The sequence below is a fragment of the Macaca mulatta genome, chromosome 4 (assembly GCF_049350105.2).
Source record: "Macaca mulatta isolate MMU2019108-1 chromosome 4, T2T-MMU8v2.0, whole genome shotgun sequence".
Classification (NCBI taxonomy): Eukaryota; Metazoa; Chordata; class Mammalia; order Primates; family Cercopithecidae; genus Macaca; species Macaca mulatta.
Window position 1 is genome coordinate 43,575,057 of NC_133409.1, and position 18,904 is coordinate 43,593,960.

The 18,904-nt window shown below is 40.0% G+C and overlaps 1 protein-coding gene across 8 annotated transcripts in view; it reads right to left on the reverse strand.

Annotated features, from left to right (window-relative positions):
• NHSL1 (NHS like 1) overlaps window positions 1–18,904 on the reverse strand; it is a 217,542-nt gene that overhangs the window by 55,678 nt on the left and 142,960 nt on the right. For 7 of the 8 annotated variants that reach the window (XM_077999468.1, XM_001095017.5, XM_015137357.3 and 4 more), the window contains exon 2: window positions 17,328–17,480. Coding sequence is in view for 6 of the 8 variants with exons in the window: in XM_001095017.5 (XP_001095017.5) it covers window positions 17,328–17,480 (153 nt within the window). In the remaining 2 variants the exon portion in view is untranslated. Of the gene's footprint in view, window positions 1–2,398; window positions 2,585–17,327; window positions 17,481–18,904 lie in introns of those variants that run through there. The other variant, XM_077999467.1, reaches the window with a different exon arrangement.

Below are 18,904 nucleotides of genomic sequence, written 5' to 3' on the forward strand. Positions count from 1 at the left end.
AGAGTTTTGCTCTTGTTGCCCAGGCTGTAGTGGAGTGCAATGGTGCAATCTCGGCTCATCGCAACCTCCGCTTCCTTGGTTCAAGCAATTCTCCTGCCTCAGCCTCCCGAGTAGCTGGGATTACAGGCATGCACCACCACGCCTGGCTAATTTTTGTATTTTCAGTAGAGACTGGGATTCTCTATGTTGGTCAGGCTGGTCTCGAACTCCTGACCTCAGGTGATCTGCCCGCCTCGGCCTCCCAAAGTGCTGGGATTACAAGCGCGAACCACTGCGCCTGGTCAAAAAAATGTTTTAATGGCAGTATAATAAATGGTAGTAAAACAAATGAAATATGATGCTGGATCTAAGAGAAGACTAGACAATATAAATTCATGACAGCTGACCGATTTTTTTTGCTCTTATCAAATTTCTGAAATTTAGTAAACTCATCAAATTCCACTGTCATTTATTCCAACTCTAGGAGAAATTCAGAAAATTTTCCTCTTGTCAAGTTGCAACAGATCTCAGGTTCTAAAACCATGGTTTTGTTCATTAGAAATGGAGTTTATTGTCTGTGGAGTGAAACAAAAGTGAGAGCAAGCCATCATGAATAAGCAAAGACTTTTTAGACACTGAACTGAGAGAATAACTGCAAAGCAGAGCATAATTTAAAGCCAGGACCACAGGCTAGAAACAAGATCCTAAATGTAAACTTATAAACTGTTCATTTCTGGAATTTTCCATTTAAAATTTTCAGACCATGGTTGACTGCAGGTAGTTGAAACTATAGAAAGTGAAACACAAATAAGAGAGAACTACTTTAAACATGCTATTATCTACACGAGGAAAATGCAAGGTGCTTAGTGATGCTGATAAAAGTACATGGACATTTTTACCACTGACTTCTGTAATTTGTCACGATTGATTTCTTCATGTGTATAATTTCATAAGAGAAAGCATACAATGCAGTGAACATTTTCCTGAATTTATTATAAAGATTCTGAAATATAATCTGAGGGGGCAAAGTTCTTAAATAGATGGTTACTAAGTATGACCTGCTTAAATGAGAGGGAGATGGAGAAATAGAAGAAAGAGAAATTGAATGCAAAGTGGGTTAAGATGGGATTCTTCTTCTATTTCCCAAGGAAATGATGTGGGATGATGAGTGGATGCTAAAAGAAAAAAAGTAAGAAGTTTGCTGACTTCTTAGATTGTGTGAGAAAGGGAAAGAACTGATGGAAGAAGCAGTCATTCCTCTGTATCGGAAGGGGATTGGTTCCAGGACCCCAGAATACCACAAATCCATGCATACTAAAGTCCTGCACATCACAGACCCAGAAAGTCGGTTTTCTGTATAATGTAAGTTTCACACAATGTGAATACTGTATTTTCCATTCGCATTTGGTTTCAGATGCAGAAAATACCTGAGTATTGTATTTTCCATTCACATTTGGTTTCAGATGCTGGACCCAGAATGTATGAAGGACTGACTGTATTGAAAAAATCCATATAAGTGGGTCCTCCAAGTTCAAACGTGTTATATTCAAGGGTCAACTGTATTTAAAACAAGCACTGCAGTGTGAAAAGCCAGAAGGACCAGTTCAGTGGGCCAGTTGTCATTTTTCAGGTCATGGGTAGTGTTGACGTGTATGAGTATGAGTTGCTAGGAAAGTTTTGAAACATTCAGGTTAAAGCATAATTTGGTATTTCTAGCATGGTATTCTACATATACCATATTTTAAAATCTGAATGTGGTTTATTTTTAACAGTATTAAATCTTTTGCAACCTTCCTACTGTAATTCAAGGTCATTAAACATTGGGAGGACTCCAATACCAAAGTTAATTATAAAAACAGCAGTCATGATGTACTGCTTCAGTGAAAAAGTCCTATGATGATCTAGAGTCTAAAATATTTTTTTTCAGATCACTGATTTTTAAAGCGAATACTACTGACACTTTTCTAAACTGAAAGCCTCTTGCTATCATTATCTGATTTGTGTTCACAATAACTCTCTGAGAATTGAAGGAAAGCAGTTATTATATCAGTCTTACAGATTCTGAAGCCCAGGTATAAAGTTTCTGGTAGTTCGAAGTTTTTAAAGTTCTATCCCAGTTAATAATCTACCAGATTATTAATAACAGGGCAAAAGGCCAGTTCTATCTCAAAACTTCATGTTAGTCCAGAAGGACTGAGAATACATAAGACTATAAACATTCACGTTTAGAAGAAAATAAATTCTAGCCCAGTAGCTGAAGTATTGTATAGCTAAATAATCTAGTTTGAGCTTGCGAGTAAATACATAGGAAAAACTGACTGCACCTAAATATCATGTATTGTGAATATTAGAGAACTTATTTTCTTAAGGAAAAATCAAACCAAAGTGCATTTAAAATAGAAGGGATTTATTTACCTACCCCTTCATTAATTTGTTTGGCTTGGCAATATCGGAAAAGAGAAAGAAATCATACTGATATTGTAGTTAGGATTCTCCCTTGTCCCTCATGCATGATGAATTTTCCAAAAGTATATTTAGATTTTCCATAAATTCTTCAAAGCAGTTGAACTTCAATTTATTTAAATTGTCTTCAACAATAAACAAACTAGAACATAATTAAAAGACAATAGATGTTCAAACATTTAAGTTATTCAGTTGTGTGTAGCGTATCAAAGAGGTGACAAGCTGTTTTAAATCTTAAAGACACTGTGTATTTAATACAGACCTTTTCAATGAATATTTTCCTTTATAATTTATACTAGTTTTAAATAATAAGTTTCAAATAAATAGGCCCTTTTGGTTTATTATTAGACTAATGATTTATTCTTTTCTCCCTTGCCCTCTTTTTAGAGCAAGAGTTGTTATGTAGCTATACAGGAATATGTATAACAGCATAAAAGCGTGCTTTTATGTTTCAAGTATTAAACTCAAATTTACCTCCTAATAAATGCAAATTTGAGCCCATAAGACCACTTCTTCACGAATTATCACTTCAGTGACACTTAGCATTCAAAGCAATATAAAACATAAAAAAGAGAAAATATATGTCTTTAATGATTAAGCCCAAGACTTTCTAAAAGTTCTAAAAGTAAATATTTTATCTCTTAATGGAACCTATAAAGACAAAACATTCCAGATAATGGAGTACAATATGCTTAGCTGCAGGTGAAGCAAGAAAGAGAGAGTCAATATGAAAATATGCCAACTATCACCCTGGTGTCAAGAAAAAGGGAAATTTCCTGAAGGAAGTCTTACTTTGCCTCAAAAAAGGAAGATGAGGCCAGGCGTGGTGGCTCACGCCTGTAATCCCAACATTTGGGAGGCCAAGGTAGGCGGATCACAAGGTCAGGAGTTCAAGACCAGCCTGGCCAATACGGTGAAACTCCATCTCTATTAAAATACAAAAATTAGCTGGGCGTGGTGGTGGGTGCCTGTAGTCCCAGCTACTCAGAAGGCTGAGACAGGAGAATTGCTTGAACCCAGGTGGTGGAGGTTGCAGTGAGCCAAGGTGGCACCACTGTACTCCAGCCTGGGCAACAGAGTGGGTATGTTTTCTTTCCAACCTCCAGATTCAGTAATTTTCCTGACCTGTGCTTTGGCCAGCCATTTCTTTCTAAGCCTCTGAACACTCCTCTTTCAGACAGTCAAGGCAGAGCTAACTTGGAGAAAACACAGAATGAATACACAGAGGCATCAACACCAGTTTCTCAAGTCACCTTTGCCACCAACGAGACAGAAAAGCAGCAGCAGTCAAGAGCTCCAACTCTGAAACTGGGGAGCTGTGTCTTGGAATCCTAACTTGTAGCTTGTATCGGGTAGTGGGACTAAAGGGTTACATTCCAGCCTTCAAGGTGCTTACAGTTTAGCTGCCTGATTAGACAAATTCACAGGCCAATGTACAGAGCAGTGGCGTCCCAAAGTAAGGTGCATCAGAATCCCCGGGAGGGCTCGTTATAAAATCACTGCGGAGTCCACTCCCATATCTGATTCAGTAGGTCTGGGGTGGAGCCTGAGAACTTGGATTCCTAGCAAGTTCTCAATCAATGCTGATGCAGCGTCCTGTGAGCCACACCGTGAGAAAACTGTTTCAGAGTAAGACAAATACCTAAAGAGAAGTAGAAATAAAATTAAAGGGATCAATATGATATCCATTTAGGGTGGAGGTGAAAGTGAAAGAGGAGAAGTCTTCTCCACTTAGAGGAGGTGTTAGGTGGGGCTCCCAAAGAGGGCAATAGAATTTTGCTTCCTATATACTCCACGTGAGAAATGATAAAAGGCCCAAAGGAAAAGAGGGTTGGTCTGTTCTTTTTATTATGTCACAAATGATCCACACTCACCAAGTGAATAACTTAAAAGGGAACATAAGATAAAGAATTTAGCTGATACGGTACAGATCAATGATGGGGGAATGCTATATCTGGTATCTACCTTTAGTCCCTAAAGAATGCCATTTTGTTCCAGGAAAAGCTTTAGTTTTGCTACTGTAGAAATGTGTCTTACATGTCAAGATTCCCTTAAAGTGCTTGGAGGGTTCTAACATTTATTTTAACATTCCACTCCAGCTGCAACTGCAGGGAAAGCTTCCTGATCAGGCCACCACCATCTCTCGCCTGATGGTGACCTCCACCTGGTCTCCTGCTTTGACTCCCTCGTCTCCTTTACTGTGAACTTTCAACGCACAATCAGATTGATCCATTTCAAAATAATGAGTCAGATTATGTCACTTCTGAGTTCAAATCTCTCCACGCCCTAAATGTAAAAGCCAAAGTCCTCCTAATGGTTTCTAAGCCCTGCATGATCTGACTCAATGTGGGTGGCTGGCTGGTGCTCAGTGAGTTCCTTAAATGAATGAATGATCTGTATTTATTCAGCAGCATGCTTGAAAGGGTATTTTAACTATACTACAAAAGTGATGGCCCCACTGCTCACCCAGGTAGATTTTATCCTCGGCCACATTTTCCGCCTTCATCAACCCAAGGCATATGACCTGACCTCCCATTAAATGGGCCTCTTCTCCCATCCACAACTCACATATTTGAGTAATAGGTGGATGAGAGGAGAGTAGGTGGAACAGAATGAATAAGGAAGATAATGTCTGGTGCACCATCGTGGTTATCTATCCAAGGAAATTTTGCCTCAGTAGAATTTCAGGGAAACTGACCAATCTAGGATTAAAAAGTTCACCGCATCATGGACAACTCCCCAAAGCTTTCTAGTCAGACAGAACAGATGCCACAGGAAAGCTGCATTTTCAGAAAAACCTTGCAGGCAAGTTTAGGCGGGGAGTAAGATGGAAGAGAGGAGGTGGTGACAAAATGCCACCTTTGAAATGGACAGGTTTCTTTGCCAAGGGAGGGGGAAAAAAAAGGAATGATAAGCAGACTGCCTAAAAATTATTTTATAATAGCACAATTCCAAATGACTTCTCATTTCAATTTACATTGTATATTTAGCAAAATAAAATGAACTGGTTCGGACGAACCACAGAGGGAAAATACACTATTAATTGTGGTCATCAGCTCAACAGTCTAACTGGAAATGAATTTGTTAACAATGCATTAACACATTTTAGAAAGACTGGTTTTCCCCCATGTCTTGGGATCAATATCTCTGTCACTGACATTAAACACCATAGACAATCTCATTTTATGTAGAAGGGTTAAAAATAAAAGGCCATTTTGATTAATATTCTTGCTCTGTGATTAATTCCTATTAGAGTGAAATTAAAACCTCCAAAAACAAAACAAAACAAACAAACAACAACAACAAAAAAAAACCCTTAGGAGTTAAACATTAAAACTTGAGCCCCTGGATAAACTGTTTGTTAGCTTTGTTTTTCATTGCACGCCATGGCAAGAATTACTATTAAGATGTCATTTGCCATTGCAGAAAATCAGCTTTTAACATTTCTTCTTGTCACGTGCCCAAATTAATTTAGGAAGCCTTGAAGAACTAAATCTGATTTAAATTAAGGTGAAAGCTTTCTGATGCCATGATTAATGCGAGTGTGCTGAGAGTCTGCAAGTCCTAGCTGAGCACCACCAGAGAGAGCCGCCAAATTGAAGGCGATCTCATTTCACTTTAGAATTATAAAGCCATATCATTGGCAGCAGAGGAGCATCACCAAGGTTACTCAAGATCAAATAGCCTGCAAAGATTCTAAGCCAACAGCAGAGACTTCGGTTGTACCGTGAATAACAAATCTTATCCACAGTACCTTCAATGTCGCGTTTTTATGCTGCCCTGAGTGAAATATAGAAGCCACTCAAGTTACTTACTTTATCGGGAGTTAAAATAGAATTGCTGAAACAGCAGACTGGCTGCAGACACAAAAACAAAACAAAAAGCCTTTGTTTAAACAATCCGTAGTGCTTTGTTAAGACCTGGATCATTTAAATGACTGTCTTTGCCATTCTATCTTTTCTGTGTTGCTTACCGTTTAAAAAAAAACAAAAAACAAAAAAACGGTGTGGGGGTGGGGGCAACACGTCTCTTTAACTATCTGAAAAAGCAATGATTGTTCATTTTTCCTTTGCTCTTGTATCCGACTTCCCTCTCCCAAGTTAAGGACACCGAGGAAAGCACTTCTTTCAGGGTTACTGTACCCAGAGTAGTACTTAGTATTACAGACAATTCCATGCCACCAAATCCAAGAGAAGTTAAATAGCCCCTTTTTGTATATAAATCCCGTTCTGTTAATCCCATATTTTTGTCTGCTCTTTTCTTTTTTCTCAATAGGGCATTTAATCCATGGTTTCATCCAGCTGGGCAACTTTCCCTCAGGACAAAAATTCCAATAGAGCCTAATGAAATACCACACATATTTTTTTAAGCCTTTAATAACATCATTTGTCTTTGAAAAGTCAACCTAATTAAATTCACAAGACCTGAGTGAGAGAGCACCAAATAAAGTCATCCTTTTCACCAAAGAACTAACAATATGGTGGGGGGCCATATTGCAAGCAAGGCTACCACACCATGTAATGAGCAGCCTCCATCTCTGGCTCCATCTCATAACATACTTCCCCAATTCCCTCTAGGAGACAGAGGCTGCATCCTCCGCCCCTCCGCTTTGCCCTGAGTTGACTGCCTCCTCCCTGCCTCTTCAGGGAACATCCTCCCATTCTCTTTCCATATCTGCAATCCTTTCCCCTCCTGTTGACTCCTTTTGTCTACAGCCCTGTTTGCATAAGCTCTAGTTTTTAAAACATGTTATAATATCAGCTGTACCCTGCCATCACCTCAAAATACTATCCCTTCCCTCTCTGCTCTGCTGGCATCATTCACTCACCTTCATTTCTTTAAAAAAAATTACTTTTATTGGTTTTCTGCTTATAAAAATCATTCTCCGGCCGGGCGCGGTGGCTCAAGCCTGTAATCCCAGCACTTTGGGAGGCTGAGACGGGCGGATCACGAGGTCAGGAGATCAAGACCATCCTGGCTAACACGGCGAAACCCCGTCTCTACTAAAAATACAAAAAAAAACTAGCCAGGCGAGGTGGCGTTGAGTGCCTGTTAGTCCCAGCTACTCGGGAGGCTGAGGCAGGAGAATGGCGTGAACCCGGGATGCGGAGCTTGCAGTGAGCCGAGATGGTGCCACTGCACTCCAGCCCGGGCGACAGAGCGAGACTCCGTCTCAAAAAAAAAAAAAAAAAAAAAAAAAAAATCATTCTCATCTCAGGAAATTTGGCTTCTTAATCTAAAGACTTCCTTGAAACTGCCCTTTCAGAGGTCACCAATCGCCACCTAACAACCAATTCAACAGCCTCTTCTTACAATGCCTCTCTCCCCACCTGTGAGCACCACGATGACTGCCTCATCCTGGCTGACTTTCTTCTTCCCGGCTGACTTTCTTCTTCCCCGCTTGTGCTCTTTTGCAGACTTCTCCCTCCCAGTGCCCTAAAGGAAAGCTTCCAAGCCTCAACCCTCCCTCCTCCTCACCACTGGCCCTCACCATCCCCAATCTCATCATTCCACATTCTCACCACTTGTTCCCCGGCTTTGACTCTGACCCCTCTCCTGAGTTTTAGGTGACTTTTCCAAACATTTTCAGGCCCTCTACAAACAACAGTATTTGCAGTCCCAGTCACTGGACTGTGCACTGGGGACACACAAGTGAAAAGACAAAGCCCTGTTCCCACGGATGTTACTGTCAAGTGGGGAGATAAACGTGCAAACACAATTACATAGTGTATCATAAGCAGTGGAATGGTGGAGTGTAAGCTTCCATGAGAAGGTAGAAAAAGGCTTCCTGGGGCTGCCCAGGGGAATCCAGGAGAGGTTGTGGGGGACTCTAGCACCCAAGGATGACTCTCAAAGGAGAAACAGGAGTTGGCCAGGTGTGAGAGGTTGTGGTTCAGAAGGGAAAAGGTATGGCTTGGGACATGCAGTGGGTAGAAAGAAGAACAAGACAAGCTAGCATTCCAACTGAAGGACTTTATCATTACACGTGAAGGCACAAAGTAAAATCCCTGGATGGGGGAGTAGAGATGTCTGGGGAGCAAAAGTGATTCCGCAGATGAGATGAGACAAACAGGCTTGAGTTCAGGAAGGTTTCCAGATGCTAAGAGCTTAAGTTATATTCTGTTAATAATGGGGAGCCGGTAAAGAATTTTTAACTAGGACAGGCTGACCAAGTTTGTTTTAAAGATAACACCCAGAGGTGAGGCTTAATAATACCACCGCTATGAACCTTGTACACAAGCTAGTCATACATACATCTTATCTCTGGCTAGCTTTCAGCCTCTGGAGGAAAGCACTAACGTCATTCATCTTTGATTGCACTATAACATCCAGCCCAGTGCCTCACTTGCAGTATGCACTTAGACAATTTTTCCGTCCACACAGACTTAAGATGACACATTCCAGTTTGTCAGGACTTAGGCTCAGCCGACAGTAATATCTTTGTGTCAGTTACCTTCACACATATTACCCTCAAACAGTTAAGTGCTGAGAAGCCAATCAGAATTTTAGAGCTTAGCAGGGAACATAGAGATCATAAATTGTTTTTCAGAGGAGGAAGCCAAGTACAAAGATGGGATACGACTCCCAACATCCTGCAGCTTGCCGCTGACAACACTGCAACCAGAATTCTGGTCTCCCATCTCATCTTCTGGAATTGTTAATGACAAGACGTCAGTGATACTGCGGTTTTCCGAAATAAGAGACAATTATACTTCCTTCCCCTGTTCAGTGACTTTTTCAGAATAATATAGCACTCCTCCTGCCCCCCAATTCTATACCAATATTTGTTTCAACTAGAAAATGATTTAAAACTGTATAAATGAATATAAGTAATGAAAAATTTCTTGCTTGAATCTTACGTGGCTGGGCATGATGGCTCACTTCTGTAATCCCAGCACTTTGGGAGGCTGAGGCAGGCAGATCACCTAAGGTCAGGAGTTAGTGACCAGCCTAGCCAACATGGCAAAATCCCATCTCTACTAAAAATACAAAAATTAGCTGGGCATGGTGGTGCACACCTGTAGTCCCAGCTACTTGGGAGGCTGAGGCACAAGAATCACTTGAACCCAGGAGGTGGAGGTTGCAGTGAGCCAAGATTACACCACTGCACTCCAGCCCGGGCAACAGAGCAAGACTCTGTCTAAAAAAAAAAAAATTAATTAAAATACCTTAGCCAGAGACATCTGACCTTTGCCTTTTGTACATCAATTTTACTAAAGTATTCTTTGGGAAGTAGCAAACTAGGCAAATTGTAAACTCAGCTGCAAGTGCTAAACCACTAGTGTATTTATTAATTTCAAATGTTTATCTTTCCTTCCCTTGTAACCTGTGCCTATTTTTTTAAGTCTATTGAGTTACTAATGACCAATTATAACCCTAAAAATAAGCACCAAACGCCATTAAGATGAAAGAATGGTTATAGATATTAATCAAACATGTCATGTGATGCTCCCTTTATTTCTCTTAGACTTATTTGAATTTTAGTGAAATTGGGGGTGAGTGAGGAGACTTCAGGATCAACCATGAAGTCACCACCTTTAGGCAACAAAGAGCCAATTTGCATTTCTAAATTAACTGGCTAAAGAAACCAAGTCCATCTTTGGCCATGATTTTCCCAGGGTGAGCTTTGTCCCTGTGAACTTCCATCAAGTGGAGGGCAGCTGAAAGGGCATCAAAGGGACAGGTCGCTTCAGTGCTGTTGAGGTCTGAGATCAGAATAGGCCAGCATGTGTGAGCACCAGGAACCCTTAACTTCTCTGGGTCTTGCTTTGCTTATCTACAAAATGGAAAGGGGGACTGACCAGAGGACTGGGAGGCTCCTTCCAGCTCCAGCATTCCAGGGGTCTTTCAGAGGTTGATGGTGAGTGGGCAAAGGCATCTTGCTCATGTGGATGAAATGAACCTGAGTATTAAGTGTCTGTCACTGTCATCAGAAGTGTTCCTTGTTCTGTTCCTTTATCCTTCCTCCCCACAGTATATTCTCTGGAGCACAACAGGTAGGAGAGAAAGCCCCAACTAAATCATAAGGCCATTTGAGATTTATAAAATTCTATCTGTGTTCCATTCCACTTCAATTAAAATGTACCCCTCCCTCCACAGACACCTGTAACTTCCACATTGAGGGGCAGGTACATTGAGATATGAATACTTTACATGAATATGTTCATTTCATTCCCATGTAAACAGATATTATGGTCTTTACAGATGAGAAAACAAGATCAAAATGTTCAAGAAACAAATAATATTAAACTCAAATAACCTATGCCTAGTATGTAACAGAGTCAGGACTGGAATTTAGATGTGACTCAAGTACTTCACATGACACCTGGACTTCTCCTGTTAGAAAGCAGGAACATGGCTGGGTGTGGAGGCTCACGCCTGTAATGCCAGCACTTTGGGAGGCTGAGGCAGGAGGACGGCTTGAGCCCAGGAGTGTAAAACCAGACTAGGCAACATGGCAAAACCCCATCTCTACAAAAAATATAAAAACTGGGCACGGTGGTGTATGTCTGTAGTCCCAGCTACTCAGGGGGCTGAAGTGGGAGGATGGATTGGGTCCGGGAAGTCAAGGCTGCAGTGAGCCATGATCATACCACTGCACTCCAGCCTGGGCAACAGAGCAAGACCCTGTCTCAAAAAAAAAAAAAAGAAAAAAAGAAAAAAGAAAGGCAAGCAAGCAGGAATAGGAAGCTTCTGAAGTTTAGGTCACATTTTGACCTAAGTAATGGTTATATAGGTGTTCACTCTATTTCTTAAGCCGTACACGTTTTTATGTACCTCTCTGTGTTATATGTCATATTTTTTTAAAAGTTACAGAAAAAAAAGAAGAAGAATTCAATGTGGTTAGCACCAGGTGGGCAAAGCAGATGTCCATCTTGGGCCTGTCTGAGGTAGTGAGCAGATGCATCATGCCGTCAGGGGGAGCTCTCAATCAACGTCCACAGGCCGTTCCTGCAAAGGCACCTCCTAGACAGTCTTGGGAAAGCGCCACAGGACCTTCAAGTGGAGAACCGATAGCGAAAGACAAGGGGTATCTGCGATATCTCAGGGACGCATGTGCTCTAGGCAGATAAATAAGACAGACAAGCAACCTCATCAAATCCAGAGGAGGCCCACAATCTCTCCCAAGACAAACATACTTGTCTACGCCAAAAGGGAGCAAGGAGGCTTCATGACAACTAAGGGTGGATGCAGACCCTCAAAGTCTGCTGTCGGTAACTGTAGAGAAATCTGGCTGGAACAACTTGGAAATCTAGTTCGTAATTTTAGGAAAGGTAAATCATTCTTTTTTTTTTTTTTTTTGAGACAGAGTCTCACTTTGTCACCAGGTTGGAGTGCAGTGGCACGATCTTGACCCACTGCAGCCTCTGCCTCCCAGGTTCAAGCGATTTTCCTGCCTCAGCGTCCTGAGTAGGCTGGGACTACAAGCATGTGCCACCACACCTGGCTAATTTTTGTATTTTTAGTAGAGATGGGTTTCACCGTGTTGGCCAGGATGGTCTCGATCTCCTGACCTCGTGATCCTCCTGCCGTGGCCTCCCAAAGTGCTGTGATTACAGGCATGAGCCACTGCGCCCGGCCAGTAAATAATTCTTTAATGTTAAACAGGTCGATGTGTGCACAATTGTTTTTAATCACTTGGTGTAAGTAGTTATTTTTTCACATTGTGTCATAAATTCTCAACTCCTATCCTTTCAGGTATAATAAATATAGCCCTCTGACTTTGAATGACATAGGCCAGATTCAACACTCCTCCTTGTGCTCACACTTTTAATTCTAGAGCCATAGAGCATGCTGACCTGCTAAAATGCATTTCTTCAGGGAAGAGCTGTGACTAGAGAACATTTCTGATGCCAACAACAGCTGCTCTGTGAACTAATTCAGGCAGGAGCATACACAGAGACAGTAACTAAAGTGCCTGTTAAACACACTGTGAGGAATTATGTTTATCTCCCTCCCAAGTTGGGCTTTTGGGGGATGGAGCCTTAAAAGTGACATGTCTTTATTTCAGCTTTTAATATGCTCATAGTTGTCAAATGAGGTCTACAGGTGACAAAAAAGCAAAATCTGAAGGTCTTATTCAGCTTACTCCTATCTCTTGATTTCTTTTCTACTTAGTTGTAGCCCTTTCCATAAAGCTAAAAACTCTGCAGATAAATGTTTAGCTAGCTTTAGGTTACTTATCATCACAGCTATCTCCAATGAAGTTCATGAAGGATTCAAACAATGCTGGATGTAAAAAAGGTAGACTTCTTCTGGAAACTCAGTAAGAAGCTGAGTGAATTCTTCACAGATAATGGGATTCATCTTCAAAAATTTATTTTTTGTTGCTAGCCAGGTGTCTATTGAACCAAATATTAAAATGCCATTTTTAAATCTGGGTAAATGTTGAGTATCTCTTATCCGAAATGCTTAGGACCAGAAATGTTTCAGAGTTTGGATTTTTTCTGATTTTTGAATATTTGCATTATAACTACTGATTGAGAATCCCTAATCCCAAAACCCAAAATGCTCATATGAGTACTTCCTTTGAGCATCATGTCAGTGCTCAAAAAGTTTTGGATTTGGGAGCATTTCAGATTTCTAATTTTCAGATTAGGGATGTTCAACCTGTACATGTTTGTATCTTCATTAGCAGTGAACCATTACCTAAATCTCTAGTGACAAAACAAATCAACAAACAAAACCAAGACATTTAATCTAAGCCTGTGACCATCACAGTTTATCAAAGTCTCCAGAGACTCTCCAACTGTAAATATAAAAGGTATCTGCTATATTCAGATCAGAGTAGAGCGAAACTATACATGGACAAGAGCCTGCTTCACATGCCATTTTACACATCTTGAAAGACTATCTCCTCTCTCACGTGAGGATGGGAGCAGGAGGGAGTGGGGGAGTCAGGGGACCTCCCAGGGCTTTTCTTTCTTCTCTGACTGAGCCCTCTCTCCCTGTGTGCACAATGTACCTCAGGCACACCTCCATCACACTACTGTCTGTTTACTACTGTAAGACAGTAAGCTTGCAGCAGCAAACCTCAAGCTCTGCTACAAGCTGCTGCCAAGACAGCAGGCCTGGCTCTTTAAAGTTGAGGACCCAGGAACTTTCATCCGTTCATTTAAACAGTCCTGGCATAGAATCGAACAGATGCTCAATATTGATTAACTTATGTCTATTATCTGCTTTTATGTACTAAGTCAAACTCAGTTTTTTCACCAAACATTTTACAGTAATTCTGTGGCTTCTTCAGTTAATCTGTTAACTACTAAGGATTTATGCATTATTTTAAAAAGTATATGTTTACATTTCATTATTCATTTATTGATACTCGCCATGTCATTTCCCTTCACACTTTATGGTTCCCAAGAGTAGACTAGCTCCCCATAAAAACTGACAGACTAATTCATACAATAAGCATTTAATGGCGATGAAAAAGCAATAACCTGTTTAATATTAAAGAATGGCATTCTTTTCTTAAAATTATGGACACAGTAAGAATAGAAGAAGAAACAAAATCGATTACTCATTGTGAATAATTAGCTACCTTTCTATATTTTTAAGTAGAGAATGCTGAGGTTGAATGAACTTAGACTGATAATTTATATAACATCAAATCTTAATAGTGCCACATATTCAGGGACTGATTTTTTAATTTTCACTGAAATGAGGTAATTAATACCTTGTGCTTATGTTGTGTTTATTTCAGGTTGCTAAGATGATACAGGGGAAGAGGTCCATGAAGTTCTGTACATGTGGTTAAAAGTAAATAACTGAGAACAAAAGAACTCAGATAATCTTTCTCATTTCATCCTTCCCAACCACTGTTCATAAGTCTATAATTTATCTAAAATCTCTTACGAAGTTTTAAAATCCAGACTTTAAAGGTTGCGCTCCAGGAATTTTCCAAAGTTATTAATTTTATTAATAGTAAATCCCTTTGATGAACCATTTTAGAGCATTAAAGCAATTATGAAGGCATTTATCTTTTCAAAATCAAATTCAAGTTTAGGCAAAACCAGTGGGGATATATGATATTTCATATAGATGTACTGCATATTCAAAAAGAAAAGCAGAAATGCCTATAAACAGATGTTTAGTTTTTCAAGGGGAGAGAAGTGAAGTCCTGATCTGGAACTTGAAAATACATGAAATAGGGAGTGAAGCACAGTTTCCTGGAGAGTGATCAAAAACAGTTGAGCCTGAATATTCAAACTCACACATACCTTCACGAAAGTGTTTTCTACAAGCCAGACCATGTAGTGCTCTGTTGCTTAGGAGCTGGGCAGAGAAATACTAACCAGGCACTGCCTCAGGGATTTGTCCTGGGAACGGTGCCATTTAACATTCTCATTAGTTATTTGGTGGAGGAAGGTGAGCTATAAGTAGAGAAGTTCCTGGTCACAATTTACTAAAGATAAATCACCAGAAACTAAAGGGATCTAGAAAAAACTCTGGTTGGATTTAGGTACATTAAGGGACCAATATTATGACAGCAACAAAGCTCAAAGCACAACTCCAAGGCCATTTACAAACGAACCAAACAAATGCCATTCTTCTCATTTAAGATTGAAGTCACTAAAGATAGAGGTTACTCAGGCTAAATAAAAAGGAAAACCAACAATGCCCTCATTTCTAAATAGTCCAATAGCAAAGCTATGAGATACAAGATACTGGAAGATACATTAGATAATCTAAGCATTACAAAAGATGAAAGGAACAAAAAATAGAGCCATGATCTGAAATGTCTGCACAGTTCTGTTCAGAACACCAAATCTTTGGTGAACCTATGGATAGCTATTCTTTCTCTCTCCAAGCAGAAATTATCTTTTCTCTTTAATTCCCATACAGTAATTTTTGGTTTGTCTCCTCAGTATTTTCCACATTGTGATTTGCACAAGAGATGTAGGCATAAATTCTTTGAGAGCTAGGACCCTGCCTTTGTACTCTGCAATTCTGCCAGAATAACAGATTCCCAACAAATAAATCATTGTTAAAGGCAGTATAGTGTAGCAGTTAAGAATATGAGCTCCACAGCCTCAGATTGTCCAAGTTTAAATCCTGGTCCTACTGCTAATTAACTTGGAGATCTTGGGCAAGTTTCTAATCGTTGTGCTTCTGTTTTTCCATCTGGGCATAGTAACAGTAAGCAGTAGGATCACTGGGAAAATTAAATGAGGTAATACATTTAGTGGACCTAGAACAGTACCTGGCATTATAGGTAAGTGTTTAATAAATGTTATCAGTCATTGTAGTGGTGGTACATTAAAGAATGAACCACTTCATAAGTGACTGGTAGACAAGATAAAATTATTTATCTAGATTTTCCTTGAATCAATGACAGAATTTCTCCCAAAGTCAAGTCTTCCACAATAGGATAAAATACAGAGCCCCAGTAAAACTAAATTTCAGATAAATAACAAATACTTCTTTGGTATACTAATGTCCCAAATACTGCATGGTAGGAGAAGTCTGGTGGGAGCAGCATCTGGCAGAATAAGAAGTTTGGTTTGTTGTACTAAGAAAGACTCTCTGAATTTTACAAGTCACTCCTTCCTCTTTGAAAAACTACTTTCCTTCTTTGTCACCTTTAGGCTGCCCTCCTTGCCACACATTTACTTTTTAACTTCAACAATAAATTGGGCCAGGTGTAGTGGCTCAAGCCTGTAATCCTAGCATGTTGGGAGGCTGAGGTGGATCACACGAGGTCAGGAGTTTGAGACCAGCCTGGGCAATGTGGTGAAACCCCATCTCTACTAAAAATACAAAAATTAGCCAGGTGCGGTGATGCACTCTTGTAATCCCAGCTACTCAGAAGGCTGAGGCAGGAGAATTGCTTGAACCTGGGAGGTGGAGGTTACAGTGAGCCAAGATCATGCCACTGCACTCCAGCCTGGGTGACAGAGTGAGACTCCATCTCAATAAGAAAAACAAACCACAATAAATTCAAGTAAAAATGAGAATTTTAAACTAGATATAGGAAAACATTCTTCCTATATTTTCTACTTGACCAAGTATACCTTGCTCATCTGCTGGCAGAACCTAGGCTCAGAGAGCCCAGTTGGGTGCTACACAGTTCTGATAAATCAAACCATTTAGCACATCTTCAAAGTCTATATATAGGTCCTTCTTCCAGCCGGCTTGAACTAAACAGAACAAACAAATGTGTTCAAAAAAACAAATTGGTTTGAATACTTACAATGGTTTTAAAAAGACAGTGGCAAAACTGCCCATGTCAGCAGTGGTTTATTTGGATCAAATTAACACTGGTGGTTTAAACATGCTAAAGTGTTTCTGAGAAGGTGTGGGCTCCTGGAAATAGATTTGCATATCTGCAAATAGGCAAGTTTCTGCAGAGACCAGAACATCTTAGGCATGTGTATTATCCCATTTTCACAGTGCTGAAAAAGATACACCCAAGACTGGATAATTTATAAAGAAAAAGAGGTTTAGTGGACTCACAGTTCCACATGGCTGGGGAGGCCGCACAATCATGGCAGAAGGTGAAAGGCATGTCTTATATGGTGGCAAACAAGAGAATTGACAACCAAGCAAAAGGGGTGTCCCCTTATAAAACCATCAGATTTCATGAGACTTATTCACTACCACGAGAACAGTATGGGGGAAACTGCCCCCATGATTCAATTATCTCCCACTGGGTCTCTCCTACAACACATGAGAATTATGGGAGCTACAATTCAAGATGAGATTTGGGTGGGGACACAGCCAAACCATATCAGCATGTATTAGGTTGTATTTATGACATCATATAAAGACACAGCCTACTATACATTCAATAAAAGTAGATCTGGTTTTATAGATAGATATCAAGTTTATACTCTCAGGACCCAATAACCAAGAAAATAAGCTCACAGATGATGCCATCTTACCCCTCAATACTGATTTGAGATTGAGCTTGGCTTGGCGGTGCAGGTCCTCAACGCAGGGGGGTCTTGTGGTGGGAAGGAACACATTCTCCTGCTGGTGCCATGGGGCACTGTAGTGGACTGTCCATCGGCTCTCCTCATCTAGGTTGGAAACCGCTATAGAAAAAAAGATAGAATACATTCATGTGTCAACTTAGGCTTCATTAGCTACAAATTCATTACATCATGATGTGTTTCCATGCCTAACACATCTACGGGTAAGGGCCGGCAAGGGAGCAATGGAGCAAATTCCAAATTAGATTTAATCTTAGATTCCAGCGGTCTTGCCCACAGTGTTTTATTTATAAAGGAAAAGCTGAAAGTGTCCACCCTCCAAACAATGTCTTCATAGAATCATTTGCTCAGTTAACTGCCTCCCAGCATTTCAGGTCCTCCCTTTACTTCAATGTTTGAAAACAATGGACAGAATTGATAGAGACTTCCAATTCCTACTTAACCCCCTCCCACACACACAACAAATATCAGTTACTCAACTGTATAATGCCATTGCAATAGTAAATGTTAGACTGTCCTGACAGAAATGAATTTCCTACCAGGAGGTTTATAAGAAATATTCCCTCTCTACAGCATTATTTACAGAGCATCACTGTTATAAACTCAATTACATTTTTAAAAAATTAAGCGTAAACATTCAATTTACATGTAAATGACATAGCTAATAGATGTGGAGATCATTTGTATTACAAAATTCCCTCTGCATTTCCTGCTTTCACGAAATGCTTTTATATTAAAAATTTTTTTAATTACAATGCAATTGACTCTTCCCAACTCAATCCAATTCAACTAAATTTTCCCAGCACAGGAGAGACCGAGACATTAGAGGATAAAATAACAGATAAAATCCTGAGACTAAGATAAATCTCTATAATAATTTTTCTTTAAATCCCGGAGGCTTGAGACGTCTCTAGTTCATTTTTCCTGACAACACAAGCTAAGTTGGGGCATCAGTGGAGCCCAAAATGAGGCCGACAGCACCAAAACAAATTCATCAACAATGTTTTAATACTTTCTATATGTCTGCCATGTAACCCAGGCATAAGAGAGACTGGAAAGGTATTGGAGAAAGTCCTTGTGCTGAGGCATTTGCTTGAGGTAGCAAGTGTAACCCTTGTAAAGCCAGCAGATACTTGAATTGTGAGTGAGGAGCAAGTCTTCCTGACTCTGATCTATGCTATAGAGTTCACACTGGGTATCCATGTCCGCAGCATAACATGTACCCCGAAACTAGACTATAAAATGAATTCTCAAATAACGTGAGAACACATGCATAAACTATTAAATCCATTTGAGGATATCTAAAATTAACTAAACACACTCTATAACAGTTATTAGGGCTACTTTAAAGATCAAATGAACCAATATACATAAAGTACTTAGCTCATGAAATAACTCAGGTAAAACACGGTTGTGGCAGGAACAGTAAAAATTATTCTAATGAGGCCCCAAACTTCCAACCATCATTGTCTCTTGTAAACCTGGGCCACAGGTTAGCGCTCATCTCACATACCATCTTTTCTACA